Source organism: Nelusetta ayraudi, unplaced genomic scaffold (genome assembly GCF_046127955.1).
Source record: "Nelusetta ayraudi isolate G7.1 ecotype Tasmania unplaced genomic scaffold, CSIRO-AGI_Nayr_v1 ptg000071l, whole genome shotgun sequence".
Classification (NCBI taxonomy): domain Eukaryota; kingdom Metazoa; phylum Chordata; class Actinopteri; order Tetraodontiformes; family Monacanthidae; genus Nelusetta; species Nelusetta ayraudi.
In genome coordinates this window covers 3,340,220-3,359,940 of record NW_027466121.1, presented here as the reverse complement: position 1 = coordinate 3,359,940, position 19,721 = coordinate 3,340,220, and the positions used below count along the sequence as shown (strand labels likewise).

The 19,721-nt window shown below is 43.6% G+C and overlaps 1 protein-coding gene and 1 long non-coding RNA gene across 2 annotated transcripts in view; both read right to left on the bottom strand.

The window, feature by feature from the left end:
- Nucleotides 1-4,291: 4,291 nt before the first annotated feature.
- Nucleotides 4,292-19,721, bottom strand: part of spon1b (spondin 1b) — an 81,908-nt gene continuing 66,478 nt past the window's right edge. The window contains exons 10-17 of the mRNA XM_076042665.1: nucleotides 18,876-19,016; nucleotides 18,321-18,396; nucleotides 15,304-15,486; nucleotides 9,013-9,183; nucleotides 8,381-8,548; nucleotides 8,107-8,265; nucleotides 5,828-6,097; nucleotides 4,292-4,751 (exon numbers count right to left, since the gene is read on the bottom strand). Coding sequence (XP_075898780.1) covers nucleotides 4,585-4,751; nucleotides 5,828-6,097; nucleotides 8,107-8,265; nucleotides 8,381-8,548; nucleotides 9,013-9,183; nucleotides 15,304-15,486; nucleotides 18,321-18,396; nucleotides 18,876-19,016 — 1,335 coding nt within the window. The 3' untranslated portion in view covers nucleotides 4,292-4,584. The remainder of the gene's footprint in view (nucleotides 4,752-5,827; nucleotides 6,098-8,106; nucleotides 8,266-8,380; nucleotides 8,549-9,012; nucleotides 9,184-15,303; nucleotides 15,487-18,320; nucleotides 18,397-18,875; nucleotides 19,017-19,721) is intronic.
- LOC142899185 (uncharacterized) lies at nucleotides 13,847-15,295 on the bottom strand. Its single transcript, XR_012928703.1, has 2 exons — nucleotides 14,472-15,295; nucleotides 13,847-14,434 (listed from the first exon to the last, which is right to left on the bottom strand). It is a non-coding gene; the product is annotated as an uncharacterized LOC142899185 (long non-coding RNA).

Genomic DNA, 19,721 nt, shown 5'->3' with positions numbered 1-19,721 from the left:
GGACTAATCAATGCACAAAACCTAAATATCGCAATAGAAAACTGGCAATGGAAACGCCTAAACTTTGAAAAACCTCTCAAATGTCGCAAAAAGGTTTTTACGCTCCCATGAGGACGTATTGATATAGAGGTACATCGCAAAAGTGTGATGTGTATATATATATACATATATTCTTGACAGCAAACAACATTGAAATGGAGATTTAGACAAAAAATTTTGTACCTGCGTCCTCCTCAAAGTGGGGTCTCGCGGGATGAGACTTTATGAGAATTACGGCTTATGCGCTTCACACCATTCCATGGAAACACCTGCAAATCGCAATTGTGCTTTATCGAAGTTTTCGAATTATTGCTTTAATTTTGCGAAAAATGATCATGGAAACGCCGCTTGTGACACTATCGCCTTTGGAACACCAGCGAATATCCCACCAGAAGCAGCAAAAGAGGATCAGAGATGAGCTACCTTTCCACTATATGTGCATCATGACAACATTAAACTCCAGGTTTTTAAGTGCTTTAAAAAATATATTTGCAGAGTATTAGTGTGGACACGAAATGTGCTTTAACACAAAAGTTGTCTGAAGTCATATCTTAGGCTAAAACATGTTGCCAGTATTGAACTGAGTACCAAAAACCCTCTGCCATCATTCGTTTTTTTTTTTTTTTTAATGATGTACTGGCTACATGGGAGAAATGAGGAATAAAGGCTGGATCACCTCCTGTGTCTTGTCGCTTTGTCACGCTGTGTGGATGACGCATGGTCCAATGTTAACCAGAAAAGAAAAAAAAAGCAAAATCAAGCAAAAGAGGGTAATTAAAATGGCCCCTGCTAATGCTTTATTCACTGACTCTGACTAACAGCAGCACAAATCAAGATCGTCTGCTAAAACGGAACCTCGAGGATAAAAAAAAAAAAAGGCTCCGGAAAATAAGATAAACTGAACGACGACAACCTGAAGACGTTGATCGGTTCTTTTGCTGCATGAGTGTCAGAAAGAAAATATTGCATAACAAACATTGTGCCCCTTGTGACTTTGCAACTAGTGACGCACTTGCTGTCGATTGCCAATGTATGCAAACGACTAATAGAAATAAATGCCTTCATTTGTGTTTCCCTACATCAGCCTACTTTAGATTGTGGGAAATTTTAAGGGTGTTGACACTATCTGTTTTTGTCAGAATGACATAGTGTAGTGTACTTTTAAAAATATTCAAATATAGCACCTGCCCCCCCCCCCTCCTCTCTCTCTCTTCCAGTATTAAAGGGAAGTGACAGCAGCCATTGCCATGGGAGCTCTGAACCTGTGTTTGAAGCTGAGAGTCTCATTGTTGCTCTCCTAGTATCACCTTTAACAACCTGCTCACAATCCAAATGTTGCAAAACATCATTTAATATTGATCATTAGCAGACACACTAAAAAATAAATAAAAAAAAATCACGAATCAATTATTCATTTCCGCCATCAAGCTGAAATTTACTGTCGAACCTCAGCAAGTTCACCCGGTTTGAGTTAAGTGTGCCAAATAGGAATCTATAGTTAGAACCGGTCTGCATTTGTTTCCCCCCCCTTTAGTGTGGGTTTGTTCCAGAGCAGTAAAAACCTTTTTATATGTCACAGTCAATCTGCTGGTTGTGACGGTGCGGTGCGAGAAATGCTGATTAATCTCTGGCAGTGGAGTAGGAAGCTGCTTCAGCTCCACTGGAGCCGCAGCGACGCCACCAGAGCTCGAGATTTATAACGGGGAACATATGGTGGTGGTGTTTGGAAGACCTGCGAGTCATCATGGCAGGATGTGAAAGATGAAATCGGGTCATTATTCATTTCCAAAGTACCCCAGTGTGGGAAAATTAGCTGCGCTTTCTCACCATGTGTCTCCCATACATGAGAAGTAGTTCGGCTCTTTCCTCCCTTCACCCCCAGTTCAAACACTGTGCGTTGAAACCTCGTCTGCCCTTTGTGATGTCACATGCTTCCGAAAATCATCCACAGTCACCCAAAGCTCGACTCGAAGCACTATTTCTCCCTCCATGCAAATCACATGATGCTGCTCCACTGGAATCTGTTGTGTTTCTGTGTTTCAACCATCCATTGTGTGTCTGGATTCTTGAAAGAAAGAAAGAAAGAAAGAAAGAAAGAAAGAAAGAAAGAAAGAGGTGGCGCTGCTGCACACTGGGATCTGAAACGTCTGTAGATACTAGTGCTGGTTTTGCTTCTCCAATTGTCTACTATCTCAGCTCCATCTAGTGGTCAAACATGGAAAGTACACCATCACAGGAGAGATTACTGCTGACATTTTCTTAAATAACTACAACGTTAAAACTGCCCAACAGCTATTAGTGTACGTAAACCAGGTCATCCGAAAGAAAAAAACAAAAAACTTTATGCCTCTGAGGTGGGATTATTCAGCCAGACAAAAATACTCCATCACTGACAATGACTGACCAACAAAAAAAAAAAAAGAAAACCAGAACAAATCAAGGATTTCACATTTAAAACTTTTTATTGTAAAGGTGGTTTCTTAAAAAAATGTCACTTGATACAGAGGCAGAAACATGAAAGAAAAAGGCATGGAAAAAAAATATCCACAAAAATGGTTTAAGATGGTAATGAATGAAAAAACTAAACAAAAAAACAAATGCATCAAAATAATCTAAAGAAAGATTCTTAAAGTGTAACAGGTCCCCCCCCCCCCCCCCCCCATTCATGACAGGTCAGTGATAAGTGTGCATAAGCAGTGGAGATGAGATAAGATGAGGGCTGTAAGACAAAGTAACAGTCAGCAGCGTTGTTGGACTCTTCAAAAGCCAAAGCACTGATCTACGCACTGACTCAAGTCAAAACTCAACTTCAGGAATCAACGGAAAGTCATTTAACATTCTGTTTTAGGACAACATCTACAGCAGATATATATTTATATTTAAAAAAAAAAAATCAAAAATCAAATGCACATGCTGAAATCAGACCATCAGACGGAGTGAGAGCTCTCGCCGGTTGGATGCTACATCAGCTGAAACCACTGCTAAACAACAGGACAGTATAGAAAGACGAGTTTAAACAGTATAAAATGTCTCCATTTAAATGTGGCCTCTAATCAGGGAAAGTTTTTCATTTTTTAGTACTTACATAGCAGTGCCATTTATATGCGTTGGTTAGATAGTAGATATACAGTACATCCATACATCTTGAAGAACTTCCTGCGGGAGAGTCTGTGTCTTGCAAAAAATAGAAAAGAAAATCTAGACGTATTAATTATCGTTTTTCATGCATTAGCGTTTTTGAAGTACTTTTACAAGTGAGCTGCTTTGGAGCTGACATGAAGGGCCGTGTGTGAGTATTTCCTGCTTGTTGCTGACACAAACCTCGTGTGTGCACTTCACATTTGCAATTACAACTTCAATCTAACAAGACATGAGCAGAAATACATGTTTTCTATCTTTCTCTCTCTCTCTCTCTCTCTCTGTATATATATGAATATATATACATATGTACATATATATTTATATATCCATACATATGTATATGTACATACATATATGTGCATGTGTGTCCAGAGTTATGCATCATTTCAACTGAGGAGTATCGCCAGCATCTTGATTGTAATTGTAACTGTAAAATAAAAATATTGTTATAAGATGAGATATCGCAAAAAACAAAACAAAAACAAACTTATTATAAAACTTAATCACCATCAGCTAATTCCATAAAGCCTGAGCCCGTTTGTCAGGATGGTGTCGATTTTTCGTCAGTGTGAATTTCCTTTCCTAAAGTGTAGTCCTACAATTCCTACAATTGATCATTTTCCAGCAGGTCAATTCCTCTCACTCACCTAAATCAAGGTGTAGGCCATATATGTTTACATCCTGCCCAAGAGTGGAAAAAGAGGAAAGGAAGTAACTGATTTTTTTTTCTTTAAACAGTGTAACGCATCGTTCTTGTTAATATTTTAATAGAGTAAATACAGGTATTTCAGAACTTTTTTTAAAACTGAAAAACAAAAACATTATGGTCATTAGTGCTGTTCTGTCGGCATTGCTGTGACGCTGCCTTTGAAGTTGTCTGTTGCCTGTTTAAAGTCAGCAGCCCGGCCCTGGATCGTGACCCAGGCAGGTGCAGGCAGATAGATGAAAGCAAACTGCTGTGAGACTTAAAAAAAAAAAAAAAAAAGGGACAACAAAAATTACACCGTTCCAATATCTAATTTGAAACACCCAATAAAAATGTTTGCGTTTTATTGTGAAAAAGCTCCACTGGATGTTTTTTTCTTGCTGTTTTTTTTTCTAAAGGATGACAGCTGCTTTTTTTTTTTTTTTTTTTTTTGCAGGACACAGACAATACACTCTAATTCTTCCATCAAAGCCCTGTTAACTACATGCCTACAACGACTTCACTAAACAGCACGTCACTAGTCTCCTCCCCTTACCTCTCACCTCTCCGATAAAAAGAACGCAGCTGGCTTCAGATTTCAACCTCACCTCTCTTCCCTGTATACTCCAAACAGTTCATCCTTACAATCCTTTTCATCCAATCAACTCATTTTTTTTCTCCTTCCCGCTCCTGCCTGTCCTGTGACTCAGTAGTGCCCCCTAGCAGGGATGAACGTTACAGGCGCGGATCTCCTTGCGGTCCTTGCAGCTGGCCATGGCGGCTCCTCCTTTGCCTCTTTTCTTCACGTTCATGAAGCGCTCCTGTATGCCTCCTCCGCACACTTTGCTGCAGTCCGTCCAGCTGCTCCAGGGCTGCATCCTGCAACCTGTTCCAGGGGAGAAGAGCAGGAGGCAACGGCGAGTGAGTTCACTTCACACTCAGCAGCCACTTGCCACTTGCTTGTTAGTGCAAATTCAGCGAGGGTTTGGAAGGGAAAAAAACATTTTGTTACTGCATTTAAGTCGATTTTTTTCAGGAATCTGTACTTTCCTTGAGATTTTCTTTTTTCTGGCAACTTTTTACTTTTACTCTGGGTCGATCTGTACTTTCGAATTATTACCTTCGAAAAACATGCTGCTTACTTTTGTGTTTAAAAGCTACAAATTCTTTTGAAATATAAATATAAAAATGCATTATAAAAGTAGCTTAGCTTTGGGTCACTGTTCAGAGGCCCAACAAGAGACAAAAATAAAAATGTAAAAAACATTTGTTACTTTTCTCATTCGTTACATTACTTTTACCAGAGCGTTTCTCACACAAGTATCCACACTTCAGTACTGAATGTGAATACTTTTGCCACCTCTGAATTCACACAGCAGCCCAATGCATTGAGAAAACGTGGCGAGGGTGACTTGCTGGAGCACCAGGCCAGGGGAGAAAGGGGGTTGAATTGATTTTTAAAGTGGCAAGGCTGCTGGTGCCAGACGGCCAAAAGACACCCGGGATTATCACAGCATCACAACCACCTCTGGAGTTGACAGAAAACGGTCACACAAAGAGAAAATATCCAGCGAGCGGGCGGCAGCTAGTGCCTTGTTGATGTCAGGTAGACATCAAAGGTCAGAGTAAAATTGTAAAATATATTCCGTCTCCTCCTCCGTCCAAACAGAACGCGCCATTTTCACTTGAAGTGAACTGGTCACGTGACCCCGTTCCGTGGCACTTTTGCAATATACATCTATATGATACGTCTGAAAAACCACCTCATGAGAGCGTGAAAACCGCTTAGTGATATTTGAGAGGTTTTTCCAAGCTTAGGTGTTTCCATGACCAGTTTTTTATCGCGATATTTAGGTCTTGCGTAATTCTAGGGGTCATGGAAACGCAGCTACTGTTGGTTACAAACAAGTCAAACGTATCAGCTTCTCTGAATGGACGGCAACATCTCAATCTCGGACAGACCTTGCTGCTCGGCGGCGGCCGCTGCCTCTCTCTGTTTGCCGCGTCTCCTCCTCTTCCCTCCGCCTCCCCGCTCGCCGCCCCCCCTCTCCTCCTTGCTTTTGGTTCGGCACTTTCGGATCTTGCACTTCTTCCTCTGGATGGTCTCGGGACAGGGGCTGCCTCCAAACTGCGGCTCCAGCTTGATCATGCGGGTGCGGATGGTGTGGCCTTTGCCGCAGGACTTGTTGCACTCGGACCACTCGGACCACTCGGAGACCATGCAGTCGACCGCTGAAGAGGAGGAGGAGCGGAGAGGAAAGGTGAGACGGCGGTCGAGAGTCAACTTGCTGTTCTGCTGACTCTGCTGTGATAAAGAAGCAGGTGAAGCAGGTGGTCCAGGAAGTTGGGACATGAAGTCTGTTCGTGTGGCTCCTGATCATTGTACAGGAAGTAATGTGTAATCTTCAAGCCAATCAGCTCATTACCCAGTTTCTAATGAATCTAATTTTAAAACATAATCTGTGAATTTTACATTCGCTATCATACGGGGCCTGGCATATAGCTCTGTAATACTCGAAAGGTCAGAGACACATATGCAAATTGGACGTAATATTAGATTACAGAAGGCAAGTGAAGAATAATTCCATGATGATGGGGAAAAAAAATCCTAATGGGTTTTAATGAGTAGTGTAAGATGATTCATGATTAATACAAATGAATATGCAATGTGGCCTTAAACATGTTTAAGAGCTTAAACTTCCCTCTAGTGGCAACTGGAGTATTACACACCACTCATTCCTAACGCAAAGCGTTCAAATTTAACAATGTATGTCAAATTGCTTCATTCTTTTCACACTGATGCTCAAGTGTCTCACACAGCCGTTAACAAGCACTGGTATTTCCAATAAAACATTAATGATATGAGAAGGTTCAGTTCAATTCTTATCAGAAAGAGTCCAGATGTTGCTTCTGTGCTCGTGGACTCGCTGGGAGGGCTCTGTCTTGTTAAATGGATCTTCACTTCAACATCAAGAGGCAATTTCTTATCAAAATGGCCATTTGAAGAACCCTGCACTATCAGCTGCAACCTGCTGCAGGTTCCACTTGCATTTTCAATACTGTAGTTCTATTGGTTTTTTTTTTAGTGTAGACATATCCATCACCACGTGCCAGTGCTTGCTTAAATCGATTTAAACTTGAAACTACAGCAAGTGCAACCAAAGTACAAAACGTATCAGAAGAAATAGCAAGACATTAAAAAAAAAAAGCGCTGCTTTGTTGTATTGGTTCAGGTTTTATGGGGGGAGTGGGGATTATGGCAACAGTGGGAAATCAAATGACATTGAAGAAACAAATACAAGGGTACAGTGGAGTTTTATGAGACTGCAGTGGATTAGGGGAATCTATCATCAGCAGATTAGAGAAGCCGATCAGTTTCTCTGATTTAAAGTGGCCCAACTGTGGAAAAACTGACCTTTAGTGTTACTGCCATGCCGGCTATCACGCAAAGTGTGAAAAATGACAACCTGTGTATTTCTAGCTGGGTTGGCTTGACAGTGTAACTGCGCTGAAACGAGCCGTTTGGGTTTTGCTCGACTTTCTACGTCACAAGTCGAGCTGATCGTCGTACTAATGCCTCTGTAGACTTTCTTTTTTTTTTTTTTCCCAGTAGACAAGGCGTCGCTGCACGTGAGCTTGTAGTCATCTTCCCATGACTAGAGATTGGGTTGTGAGAAGACACCTCCTTGGATGGAGCAGGTAGGGGAGGGAGGAACAGAGCCTGTACAGCTCAAATTCATTTAAAGGGGCCTTAATGAGGTCGCTTAAAAAATATCTCTGGTGGTTACAAAATCTCCTTAATTATGTGAAGCGTCTTTAATATTATCTAAATTATAATTTCCCTTGATTAAACACGTTTTGACAAGTTGATCAAGTTTAAAGAGGAACCATGCAAGTCGGCTGCTTTCGGTTGCTGTTTTAGTTTATAGAGCTCCCCCTAGAGTTTGCTAAGTGCACATCATGTTGGCTTCCCTGGTTTTACTCATTCCAGAGCTGTATAATTATGGTAAAAATGTTGCACAGGTCATCTTTATGCTCTTTATTGAGTATTTCCTCACACATACACCCACTAAACTGGGAAATGATCTCTCATATTTGAATTGTATTTTTTTTATATATATATATATATATATATATATATTAGTCTATTCAAAGAAGCTAATGAAAACAAAAAAATAGAAAAATAAAAAAATAGTCACTGTGGAGTAAAATCCTGTGGTTTGGGGACTAAAGTCACTTACGGCACTCGGGCAACATGCACTTCTCAGTCTGCTCCAGCTCCTCCACGCACTCAGCAGGATCCGACTTCAGCATCCTCTGCCGCGTTCGGACCCCACGGCCACACGTCGCGCTGCACTCACTCCAGTCCGACCAGGGTGACAGCATGCAGGGGATGGTGTCTGCCGACACACAACGCAGAGGGCCAGGGGTCAGCAGCACGAATGACTGGACGGATCAATCAGCCAGCGTCACTATACTGTCTTTGAACACGTTTTCCGACATGAGGCGACTCACGGCACTCCGGCATCATGCACTTCTCCACCTCGGCCACCTCAGTCCTGCACATGGAGCCGTCAATAGGGGGCATCTTCACCATGCGCTCGCGTCGCCTCATCCCCAGGCCGCAGGTGACGCTGCAGGGGTCCCACTCGGCCCACTCTGTCACCACGCAGCTGCTGGGCGCTGGACGTCAGACAAAGAGAATCGCATTAGCGGCAGCGGGATCCACACAGCCCAGGAGGAAACGCAACGTTGTCATTATTCTCCTTTGAGCTGTTTCAATTTTTCACGGGTGACTTTTAAAAATTGCTTTGTTTTTATTTTATTTTTTCAACATGTGTTTCCTTTTGGACATCGAGAAACTAGTAATGAGGAACGTGTCTCATTTGTCAAACAGTGCATAAAAAGTGTCAAGGTTTAAATTGCTTTGTATAACTGTATAACACTGTATAACACTTGTGAGTGAGCCAAATTTATAAGAGGTTCATTTCATGAAATATCTTTCTGAGGCACACGTTTGGGCCTATGACAAAAACAACATTTTTACCTAAAATGTTTTTGATCAACGTCAGAATTGTTTCACTGTCTGTTCCACGACCTGCTTACGCTGCATGTTCTGTTTGTGCCGCACGCCAGCGCAGACTTACAGCACTCGTCGTTGACGACGCACTTCTCCGTCTCCTCGGTGTTGAGCTGGCACAGCGAGCCGTCCTCTGGATACTGCTTGACGTATCGCTCCCTGGACCTCATGCCCATCCCGCAGGACACGCTGCAGGCGGACCAGCTGATCCACTCGGACATCATGCACGTCGACGCCTCTGTCGGCGAGGAGACGGCAGAACAAAAAGCGCCGTTACGTCACGAGCGGCTGCCGCCGCCTGGAAGTCTTCTTGCCACACGCAGCCTGATTCTGTCAGCCACGAACACGGCGACGTCAAGCAAACAAGTAGAAAATAAATATATAAAGGGAATTTCATCGTGACAGTTTAAATTCTTGATGAGTGAAAAAGAAATGCGGCTCGCAAAATTGTTTTGCTGTGCAAGGGTGGATGCTGGTGATATGAATTGGGGGGCCCTCAGCCATAGAGATCAACCTGCAAATGGACCATTTGGGAGGAGGAGAGGAGCGGTCAGGTGCACTATGACTGATTGGACTTCCATTGAAGCTGCAATTTCTCTTATATGAACCTTGATATTTAACTTTCTACACGGTGATTATTGGTAACAACTGCATCGTGCCATAAGTCAACTTTGCACCAAGGAAATCTAAACTGGCCTCAGCCATTGTATGAGACAGTAACGACTCGTATATACTGTGCATATAAAGACATTGGACCACAAAAAGCTTCAAAATATTGCTTCGGCTTTCATTTTCATCAAGTACGAGTGGCAGAGATTAAAAAGGTCCACTTCAGCTTGTAAATACATTATTCCCATTCACCTTGTGAGGCAAAACATACATAGTGTTGATAAGATGGTCAACTTATTATGCACGCCTCCACCGCTGACTCTTCCCTGCACAGAAACCGTCATCCCAGTGCAGTAAACTGAACCGAACAGGCATTTGCTTTATGCGTTGACTTTTCAAATTGGGAAAAGACAAATGAAAGGGAATGTGCACTTGTTTTTCATTGTGGGTTTACCACCGTGAGCCGAGCACTTGTCTTGGTCTAAGTTACACACCTTGATGTGACGATGCATCTCTCGTGCGGATGATACACGACGGGAGTTGCTCTGTATGCAGAATAGGTTCAGTGCTAAACCTCATGGCTGTTCGCTGCGTGATAGCGATTCTCCCTGCAGGATTTACGGGGCCGATCAGCTGATACCAGGCGGGCTGTTCCATTGAGACGTAGCAACAGAATACTTACTCCTGGCTTCTTTTTTTTTTGTCATTTGTAATAGCTGATGGTACACTTTCAGCTTTTCAGGCGCATTTGGTTGTTGATTTTGCAGAATATTGTGACGATACAGTGACTTCTCTGTGAGCAGTTCCAATGGTGACCACCACCAACCCACATTCGACTTGACTCGCGCGAGCAAAGCGAACCGCACGACCACCTTCGAGTCGCGCAGTGGATCTTAACTGTGAAACAGCTCTGTGTCGTAGAGGTCAACAACACGGCCAAACTTCTGGCTATTAAAAGAAATAGAAGATGGAGAAGGACAAAAGGAGAGTGAGAGAAATAAGACATAAATGAAATAGAACACTTTGCGGTGTCTGATTGGCGATGTTCCATCTTCCCATTTTCTTGAGATCAACAGCAGAAATCCAATCGCTGGTTGTCAGCCAATAATCATCATCCAGTCGACTGCACACCCACCACACAAAAAAAAAAGCTCCAGCAGCTTTCCAGACGCACCACAATTATCGCATTTGTACGATAAATTTGACAACTGCACAATACATTGTCAATATTTTCCAACTCTCTGTGATTACGACATATTTCGATGGCGATGTTAATTCATTTGCATAAACCCAGGTTACTGGTTTCGCAAAGAAGGGTTCAGGTGACTGATCTCGTGGATATACGTTTTTAACGAGCCATCACAAGCCTCAATAAAAGTCAATCTATTGCACTAGTAGATGACATTGAGCTTTTGTCCAAGAGAGACTTTTTCGAGCGTTCTGTCAAGATTACACGATGGTAAAACCGTGTTGTAGGCTGTAATGCACACGGGCCCACGGTAATGTGTTATTGATGCAGATGGTCGCAAGCAAGTTGAGAATGCAAATTGACATTCCACAAAATATGATCATTTTAAATCGCAGGTGCAATTCCTAGGATGCATTTTCAATCCTGGTCTCCTGTGTCGTGAGCACTGACCCTCTCCTGAGCAAACAAGGATATGACGTGATAACTGATGAAGACGCTGCATTATGGCGGAAATTTGAGAATTTCCCACAAGGTACTTTTCATCTGAATGATTTGGTTCTTTGCGAATAACCAATTAAAGTTCTTCAAGCGGTTTGTTTCCGGCCATTTCACTGGCTGCTCATTTTGGAACGGTGTGAAGGGGAAGGAGGACTGGCTGGAAGAAAAAAAAAAAAAAAGCATGACTAAGAAGAAAATCCTTGTAATCAAGTGGATGGAACTGAAGATGGAAATCCACTCTGGTTGGCTCGGTCACAACCAAAACAGTGGATCACAAGTGACCTTGATCTTCCCTCTGGGCGTCTGTTTGTGACACCCAGAGTGACGATTTAGAAACAAACCTGAATTTAAAAACAAAAAGTCACTGGTCATTTTTTTCTGTTTTGTTATTTTTCTTTGACATATAAAGTTTTGGTCTTGTCTTTGTTGTCACTATCTACGAGCAACCATCTAGCGGCTCCCACACATAATCGACAAGCACCTGCACATCCACCGCCAAGATTCTTTCAAAGTTTTGTTGGAGGGCGTCTCCTGATGAAGCACACCAGGTTGCAGTTGGCCTGCGCCACCTCCTTTCTTCGCCTCCTCGTTCGGTCTGCTGCAGTTTTCTTGGTCCGGTTGCAAGTTCACGTCAGCCAATAAAAGGTCCAAGCTAGTCGTCCCTTTGGTCGGAACCGAGTGATATCGCGGCTGACACTGCAGTGAACCCGCCGCATCATTTTTCTCTTTGGCCCCGGCCTTCCAACAACCGCTGAGCCAACGTCTGTCACCTATTGAAGCAGCAGTAAGTGAATCATCAATAAAAGATAGCGGCGCCCCCGGCGCGGGTCAGACCTCCGCGGAGCTGCGAGGTTTCCCCAGGATTATTAATCGCCGAGGGAAGTCTGGCCCCCTCGTCCCGAACCCTCCCAGAATTATCAATCGACCGCCCGACGCTAAAGGAACGCTAAATGAAAACAGAGGAGGGGAGCAGAGGAACAAAAGAGCTGTCCGCTTTGCCTTCCCGATAACTGATAAGAGACGCGGCGCCGGGTGGCAGCGCGAAACCGTGCAGGCGCGAGGCTCATTGAACGGCTGCGGCTTTGCTCCTCTGACGACTCGCAGACAAGCAGCAGAACGCGAGAGAGGGAGGAGGGGCGGGCGGGTAAAAAAAAAAAGTGCAGCGGGAGGAGACAGACGCCGGCTTTGCCACCGCTCAAGCCTTTGTTCCAAACTGACAACTTCACTGGAAATCGAACAAAAGCGAACTCCCGGGATTTTTTTATTTTATTTATCTATTTGCCGCTGTTTACTGGGAGACTGGGAGGCTTCCCGAAGAAGAAGAAGAAGAAGTTTCCGCTTTGACGACAAGAGAGAGAGAAATTTAGACGAGTTGATGGCAATTTGCTTGAAACGCATCTGCCACCAGCTTTGATACTCGACGGTCGTACGGCAGCCTCGCTTGATGTACTCGGGTCTTTGCATCCGAACTCTGTAGCGGCGGCTTAATGAGGCTCCCGAGCGTCTACCGGTTTCCAACAGCTGCCTTCATCTGTAACACCACGACGGATGCACGGTGCGCTGATTCCTTTCAGACGAAAGTAAACATTCTCCCAAACCCGGTTTTGGCGCCCGGCGCGGCTAACGGGCTAATCTGCATAATTAGTTTTGTTTGGCCGGAGCGATCAGGCATCCTGTCTGCGGTGTTGACACATTAGGGAGGGATTTACCGCAGTGGGGGACACGTCCTCTCCGTGCGGCCACAACAACGGCGGACGTCCGTGAGTTTACGAGCAGGATGTGTTGAACGTGCGGAAACACAGAGGTGATAGTTTTCCTTTGTAGTGTTGTAGTCAAGGCTGCACCGGCCGAGACCAAGACATTATCAAGACTAGAGAGTATCGAGATTGAGACAAGACCAAGACTTTTTACATACACAAGAAAAATAACAACTTAACAGAAAAATGATGATTTTTTTTTTTTTTTAAATTCAAGCTTGCTTCTAAATTGAACAGCAACATCTCTTTTCAGGAGCAGTCATGGCCTTCAGTAGGCATAAAGGAACTTCTTTTTGAAAATGTGACTCGTGCAAAGTTCCATTTCCTCCAGAAGCAGTAACAGGACTGAGTGACAACTGTGGGACATGACTAAAAAGTACAATTTAACTAAATTATTGTGGACATTTTGCTCAATAGTGAAATGTATTTAACAATTACTTTCCATGCATATTTATACATGTAATGTCCCGGGAGAGAGAAATGGCACTCACTCAGTAGAATCCCTCACACACATCGCTTGGCTGTGTTTTGGACGCGTCAGGAAACACGGCTAGCTACTCGTTACAATCGGTTATCTAGAAAAGATTTGGAGCCGTGCATCAGACATGGATGTGCGTAGCTCTGGAACAGAAGTCTTTGTGGCGGATGAACATTAATTCCGCCGAATGAGAGAGGTCTCTAATAAGGTGCTGCATGAAAACACAAGAGAGGAAGGCTGTGTGTGAAATATGAATTGAACGCAGCAACAGAAAAAAGATCAGTGGTTTAATGAGGGATAAAAAAAAAAAAAGATTCAAAAGCCCCTCTCACTAGATTACAGAGGTGTGAAGAAGCACTGTTTCTCCCCCCCCCCTCTCTAAACCTCACGGAACAAGTTGAAAAGTGCTAAAAGTTTTATACCTGCATTATAGAAACGCACTTCTGAGGTTTGCCTCTCCTGCAGTGTTCACCTAATGGTACCACTGGTGCAGCCATATAGAATCTTAATTGTCGGTGCGCCAGCAAACGCTCCAATTACCATGCATAATGCTATGGCTGCTTGGCGGTGCACAACGCTACGAGGGGCAGATTATCTTTGAATATCCGTCAAAGCAACTACAGCGTGAGCTCTCGTAATCGCAGCTCCATGCGGACGGTTGCCATGACACCGACTTCTTTACGTGACCATGTTTATCTTGGCTAATTAGCACTTGGCACGAGTAGCGACGCACGCCGTGCGCAGACACGCCGACATCATTGGATCAAAATCCTGGTGAAACCTAAAAGATTTTACGGCTCAATGCGTGAAAATTGCTGTGATAAATCATCCCAGCCACAAACTGTGGACATCTTGAGCTTTTGATTAACATTTTCATTAGCATGTAGCACAACTGAGTGTTTACCAGTTTTAGAATGTTACTGACAGTCTCTTTCGAGGCTCTTTGCATGATGTTGGGCTAAACAGAGGTTTAAGGAAGCGTTGAAGTTTGTCACTGACATTATTATTATTTTTTTTTGGAGTGTTAACGTTAAAATAAAGTTAGCTTATTCCTTGCTATTATTTTTTGAAGGCGCACCCCAACCCGTGCAAACTTTCTTTTCATGCATCATTACCTTATTTAAGATGATTATTATCTCCTAAATGATAACTTTACTTCTCTGCAACAATCTCCTCCACTGCAGACACGGCTGACCACTTGGCAGAATCTTTACTTTTGAAGACTTTTCCAGAAACGTTTTCTGATGCCGTTGCTGCTGTTCGTCTGCTCTGCTGAATCTTTTCATGTTATCACTACGTCGCATAGTAATCACCTCATTATCACAGCGTATCGCTTTGTTATATCATGTTAATTTGATAGATTAATTCATTATTTCTGCATAACGAGGCCATTTTTTTTTTTTTTCTTCTCTCACCCTCGAGCTGAATCGGTTTTCACGGAAAGGTTGTTTCGCTTCCTGTCATCTGCTTCTTCCTGACACCCTGATGTAGCTGAAAATGCCACTTGATGGGGGTATCTTCTGATCAACACACTGCGCTCGACTTACCGAGAGGTCGAACCGGCACAAAACAAAACCGTTATCGCTCCTCGAGAGACGTTCATTTATCTTGTTGCTGCTAGAAAACGAGCCCGTATGCTGTGATAATGAAAGGATTATTTCATGAGCCTTAAATAACAGAATGAACAGTGACCAAGGCGGCTCCAGAACCCCTGCAGTCATCCATATCTGTAAAGTTAATTGCCCTCTGGGACCAGTAAAGTGTTCTCAATCTGAACATCTGTAAACAAGGCGGTTATCATTGTGATTGTTATTATCATGATGTTACCATCCACGCTGCAGCCTGGCGCCATGCAGGGTTGGAAGTCCTGCGTGTGTGGACACGGCACGCTGAGGTCCAGCTGGGCCTTCAGCATCCTCTGCCTCATCCTGCGGCCTTTGTCACAGGTAGCGCTGCTGCAGGCCGACCACGGGGACCAGCCGGAGTAGATGCACGTCTCCGGTGTGTCATCTGGGACGGAAACATGCAGAGACACTTAGAGGATAGGAGCATAAAGAGGCACCAAAAACCTTTTCCAACAGAAAAAAAATATATTTTTTTGTATATTCTGCTCTTTCAGCAGTTGACCGGCGTCACATTGTACTGCTTTTTGCTTATGCGGCACTTTTTTTCTTTTCTTTTCTTTTTCTTTAAATCAAGATTCCATCCAGCACCGGCAGATTTGTCACGGCAACATAACAGAGCAGCAGCGGCAGCAGGATGAGGCACTAAGCTGACACTGATTACTTAACACGCCGTCCAAAGGTGATTACCGCAGGTACTGGGGAACAACGGCGACGGACTGAAAAGGGAAGAAGGAGGGATGAGGGGGGAACGATAGGGGACGGAGCAGGGGCAGCGAGAGAAGAGAGTGATTTGTGCATGTCCCGTCCAATTATCAGCGGCAGCAGAGCTTCAGAGGCGGCACGGGCACCGGCTCCAATTAATAATTCCTTCTCAGGGGTCCGAGGGAGGCGGCGGAAATGAGGAGCGAGGTAGGAGAGGATCTACCTTTGTGCCGCGGGGACAGACCCGATTCGGGCCCCGATTCTCCGGGATAACGTGTAATGACAGAAGAGAACGCGCGGAGAAAAGGGACCCGGGGAAGGTGCGCGGAGGGTAGCGAGAGGACAGTGGCGCTTCTGACGTGGAAGTGAAAGCGGCGAAGCTCCGGGAGGACCGGCGAGGGAACTGCAGCTCGCCTCGACCGCTGTCATCTCTCCAACAGAGGAGGGGAAACGGGAGGGAACGGGCCAGCGAAGGGAGGAGGAGGAGGAGGAGGAGTGAAATGGTCTATGACTGACTGAGGGGGACATTTATTAGGCAGCGGGAGACCCTTGTTAGGAAATGTGCTGCGTGGGCAAGATCCAGCCGTCTCCCCGTGGCCTCCGACTGCATAAGAATAAGCACCCTGCACGGCAACGCCGAGTACAGTGTTCAGACTGTCTGCAGGAGGCGAAAACACCACTGACAGCCCAGTGAAAGGAAGAGTTTCCGTAATGCCTCACTTAAAGGCCCCCTGATCGGTTAGGCTGATCTTTCGGGCATGAAACGGCAGCGACGTGCGGCGCCACTGACTGCCATTCCAATTAATGTCAAGTCAAATGAAAGGTGGTTGTTTTTAACAGAAGCAATTTATTGGCAGGCAGGCAGGCAAAAAAAAAAAATGTGTTTAAAGTCATGCCTACACGATGACACTAAATCTCTCTCAGTGTTGATACCTATTGATTGCATTGATATTTTTAATCAGTTCAGCAATTGTGGCTCAATATAAAAAACTGCTTAATTTCAGTCGTGCGTGTGTGACAATCTAGTAGCAGTGAAGCCATTAAAAGAAATATTCAGAATAAGTGATTTTGACTGCTTCGTAAAAAAGGAAATGTTTAACCGTAAAATATACTAATGGGATTCATCTCTAGTTTATCACCATTGAAAATAAATAATAAAGAAGTACAATGCAGCTCCAGCAAACACCTTGCTAGAACCATCTCGTCAGACCAGAAGGACCAACATAAATAAATGAATGAATAGATAAGACATTAAAACTCTAAAATCTAAAATTCTATCATGTTGGCGCATGTGCTGTATGCAAAGCACTGAGAGAGTTTGCCAACAGCAGCTGCCTTTCCAGGCAAACTTCTGCTGATTGAAAGTCAAAAAGCCAAAGGGTCTGAACCTGCAGCTCAGGAATAACAACGGCATGATACAAAAGATGCAACATTTGAATAAGAAGCTTTAGAGGTGTTAGAAAGTTTATGAAAAACAGATCTTGGATAATAAGACGGCGACCTTCTCCCTGAACTTCTGACCTTCTGGCTCTAGCTTCACGCTTAATGGATTTAAAAAAACAAACAAAAACAAAACACAAAACAAAAACATTGAAAAATCTCAATCTTAGCCAGACACTAAGACCATAATCACTCAATGCCCCTCTTACTTTCTTTCTTTTTTTAGTTTTTAGTTTTTTTAGTTTTAGTTTCTTTTTTTTAGTTTTTTAGTTTACTTAAAATAAAAAGTTTGTCATGATGATGCAAGTCTTGTAAAAATATTAGCAATACAGTTATTATTACTTTAAATATAATATCGTGCTTTAAAAAAAAGTCAGGCAAAAAAATGGAGACACACTTCAAGATGATTTATGAAAGTACACTTTGAGCACTTACGCATTAAATAACATTAAAAAACATAAAAACATAACAAAAAAATACTTTTCCTGCCTTTTACCTAAGTGTGTATACATTTTTCATACACTTTCCAATGACTCTGCAGATGCATGATGTAGAGTGCGAAGATGAATGTTACTTCTTGCAAAAGGTGAATCCCTCAGTTTAGGTCTAAGTGGAGAAGCGCAGGGGAAAGGAACGCTGAAAGCGCTGGCAACGAAGCAACAACTTCGACCAGAGTGAAAGAGTGAGTCTGGAGTGAAAGAGTCCAGAGTGAAAAAGCACGTCTGGATGAAGACGTGTGGCCGCGGAGGAACACTCGCTGCCGGATGTCCTCCGTTAAACAAGCAGCATCGGCCGTGATGACTTTTCTATCACCTCACGCACTGTTAAAAAAAAAAAAAAAAAGGCCCGGTCTATCTGCTCAGTGTGACGGGAGTGTTTTGCAAGCAGAAAATGAATGGAAGGAGCAGGAGAGAATGACTGCGGTATCACGCAATGACAGTGTTTTTATTATAATGAGACGTTCCATCAGTCGCTGCAATGGATTCATTACGATATCTCTCAGAGTGAAGAGCTGCAATCACAGACAGACGTGCACCTGTGTGTGTGTGTGTGTGTGTGTGTGTGTGCATACTGTACCATCGTGCTTCTCCTCCTGACCAATATCAGCCACAATGTCATCGATGGTGTCTGGAACGACATTACACTGCTCTCCCTGCACACGCACACACATACACACACGCACGGAGGAAAAGATCTGGGCTCAAACACGACCACATTACTCATAAAATGATATTACAGAATATAAAACTTTAATGTTGACCTCTTAAAATAATGGTTTGGGAGAAAGCTGTGGAAACGGTGATAAAATAACATCAGAAGCAGAGCGCTACAGTGTCTCGCACATAGCTGGGCAAATTATGTTTGCATTTTAAACCACTAAGACTGTAATTTAAGAGCGCTGTGCAGTTTGCATATATGAGTGAGACAGTCTGAAATAGCATTCTAGTGTTTTATAAAACAGAAAATAAGACTCACATAAGCATTAAAAAAATCTCACCATAGCTGAACGTAAATTGTTTCTTTTGATGCAAAATTCTCCCGTGGCAACACTTGAAAGGCGGAACGAACCCTGCTGTGGGAGTTTGTCCCTTTGCCGTATGTCGCGAACAGTCACGCCACCGTCTTACGCACCTTCCTTGCAATGCGCTCCACCACCACTCTGGCCACGGGGGTGATGGCCCGACCCTCCGCGTCGTAGAACGGGCTCTGCGGGTGGTCCAGGCTGGTCAGAGGTCGGATCTTCTCCTGGGGAACGGTGGGCTTGTTTGGCGACTGCAAGAGGTCGAAATCAAACTGCAGTGTCACATATGACGAAGGTTGGATGGATGTAAATGGGATGTTGGCAAAAGGGATGACGCTGCAGTTCACATCGCTGCTACTCGTGGCTCTCTGTGATCACATTCAAAATAATTCAAAGCGGAAAAAGTCAGACTGAAACTATTTGAAGATTTTTGTCTTTGAACGATAACGAGCTGTTGAGTTTCACCATGATATCTGAAGTAGTATTGGGAAAAAAAGAAGGTCCCTGTATGTTTAATTCAATGTTAACGCATCGTGAAGGACAAAGTAATAAAACATGTTGCGAGTCAAATGAGACAATTATTAGTCTCAAACTTTAACATTTCTTTCCCAACATAAAACTTTACCCGCTTTGAAATTAACTCGCTGTGCGTGGCAGATGGAACGCTTGGATTGGACTGCACTATATTTACATTTAAATCAATCTGAAAAACGGCAGCGATCGCTACCATTGCCAATTTTTGCGGTGTCGCTTTGAGGTGCCAGCTGGCTTCGCCAAACTAGTTTAGTCCAACGTCACAGCGTGTGACAGCGAGACAAAGTTCCTGTGATAGCCAGGAACTTTGTCCAATCACAATCCAGGTTGAGCTCGGAACGCTTTCTATTGGCCAGTTAGCGGATGGATAATAAATCTGACAGATTTAGCAATGATTCCATCTGCTCAACCGAGTTTACATT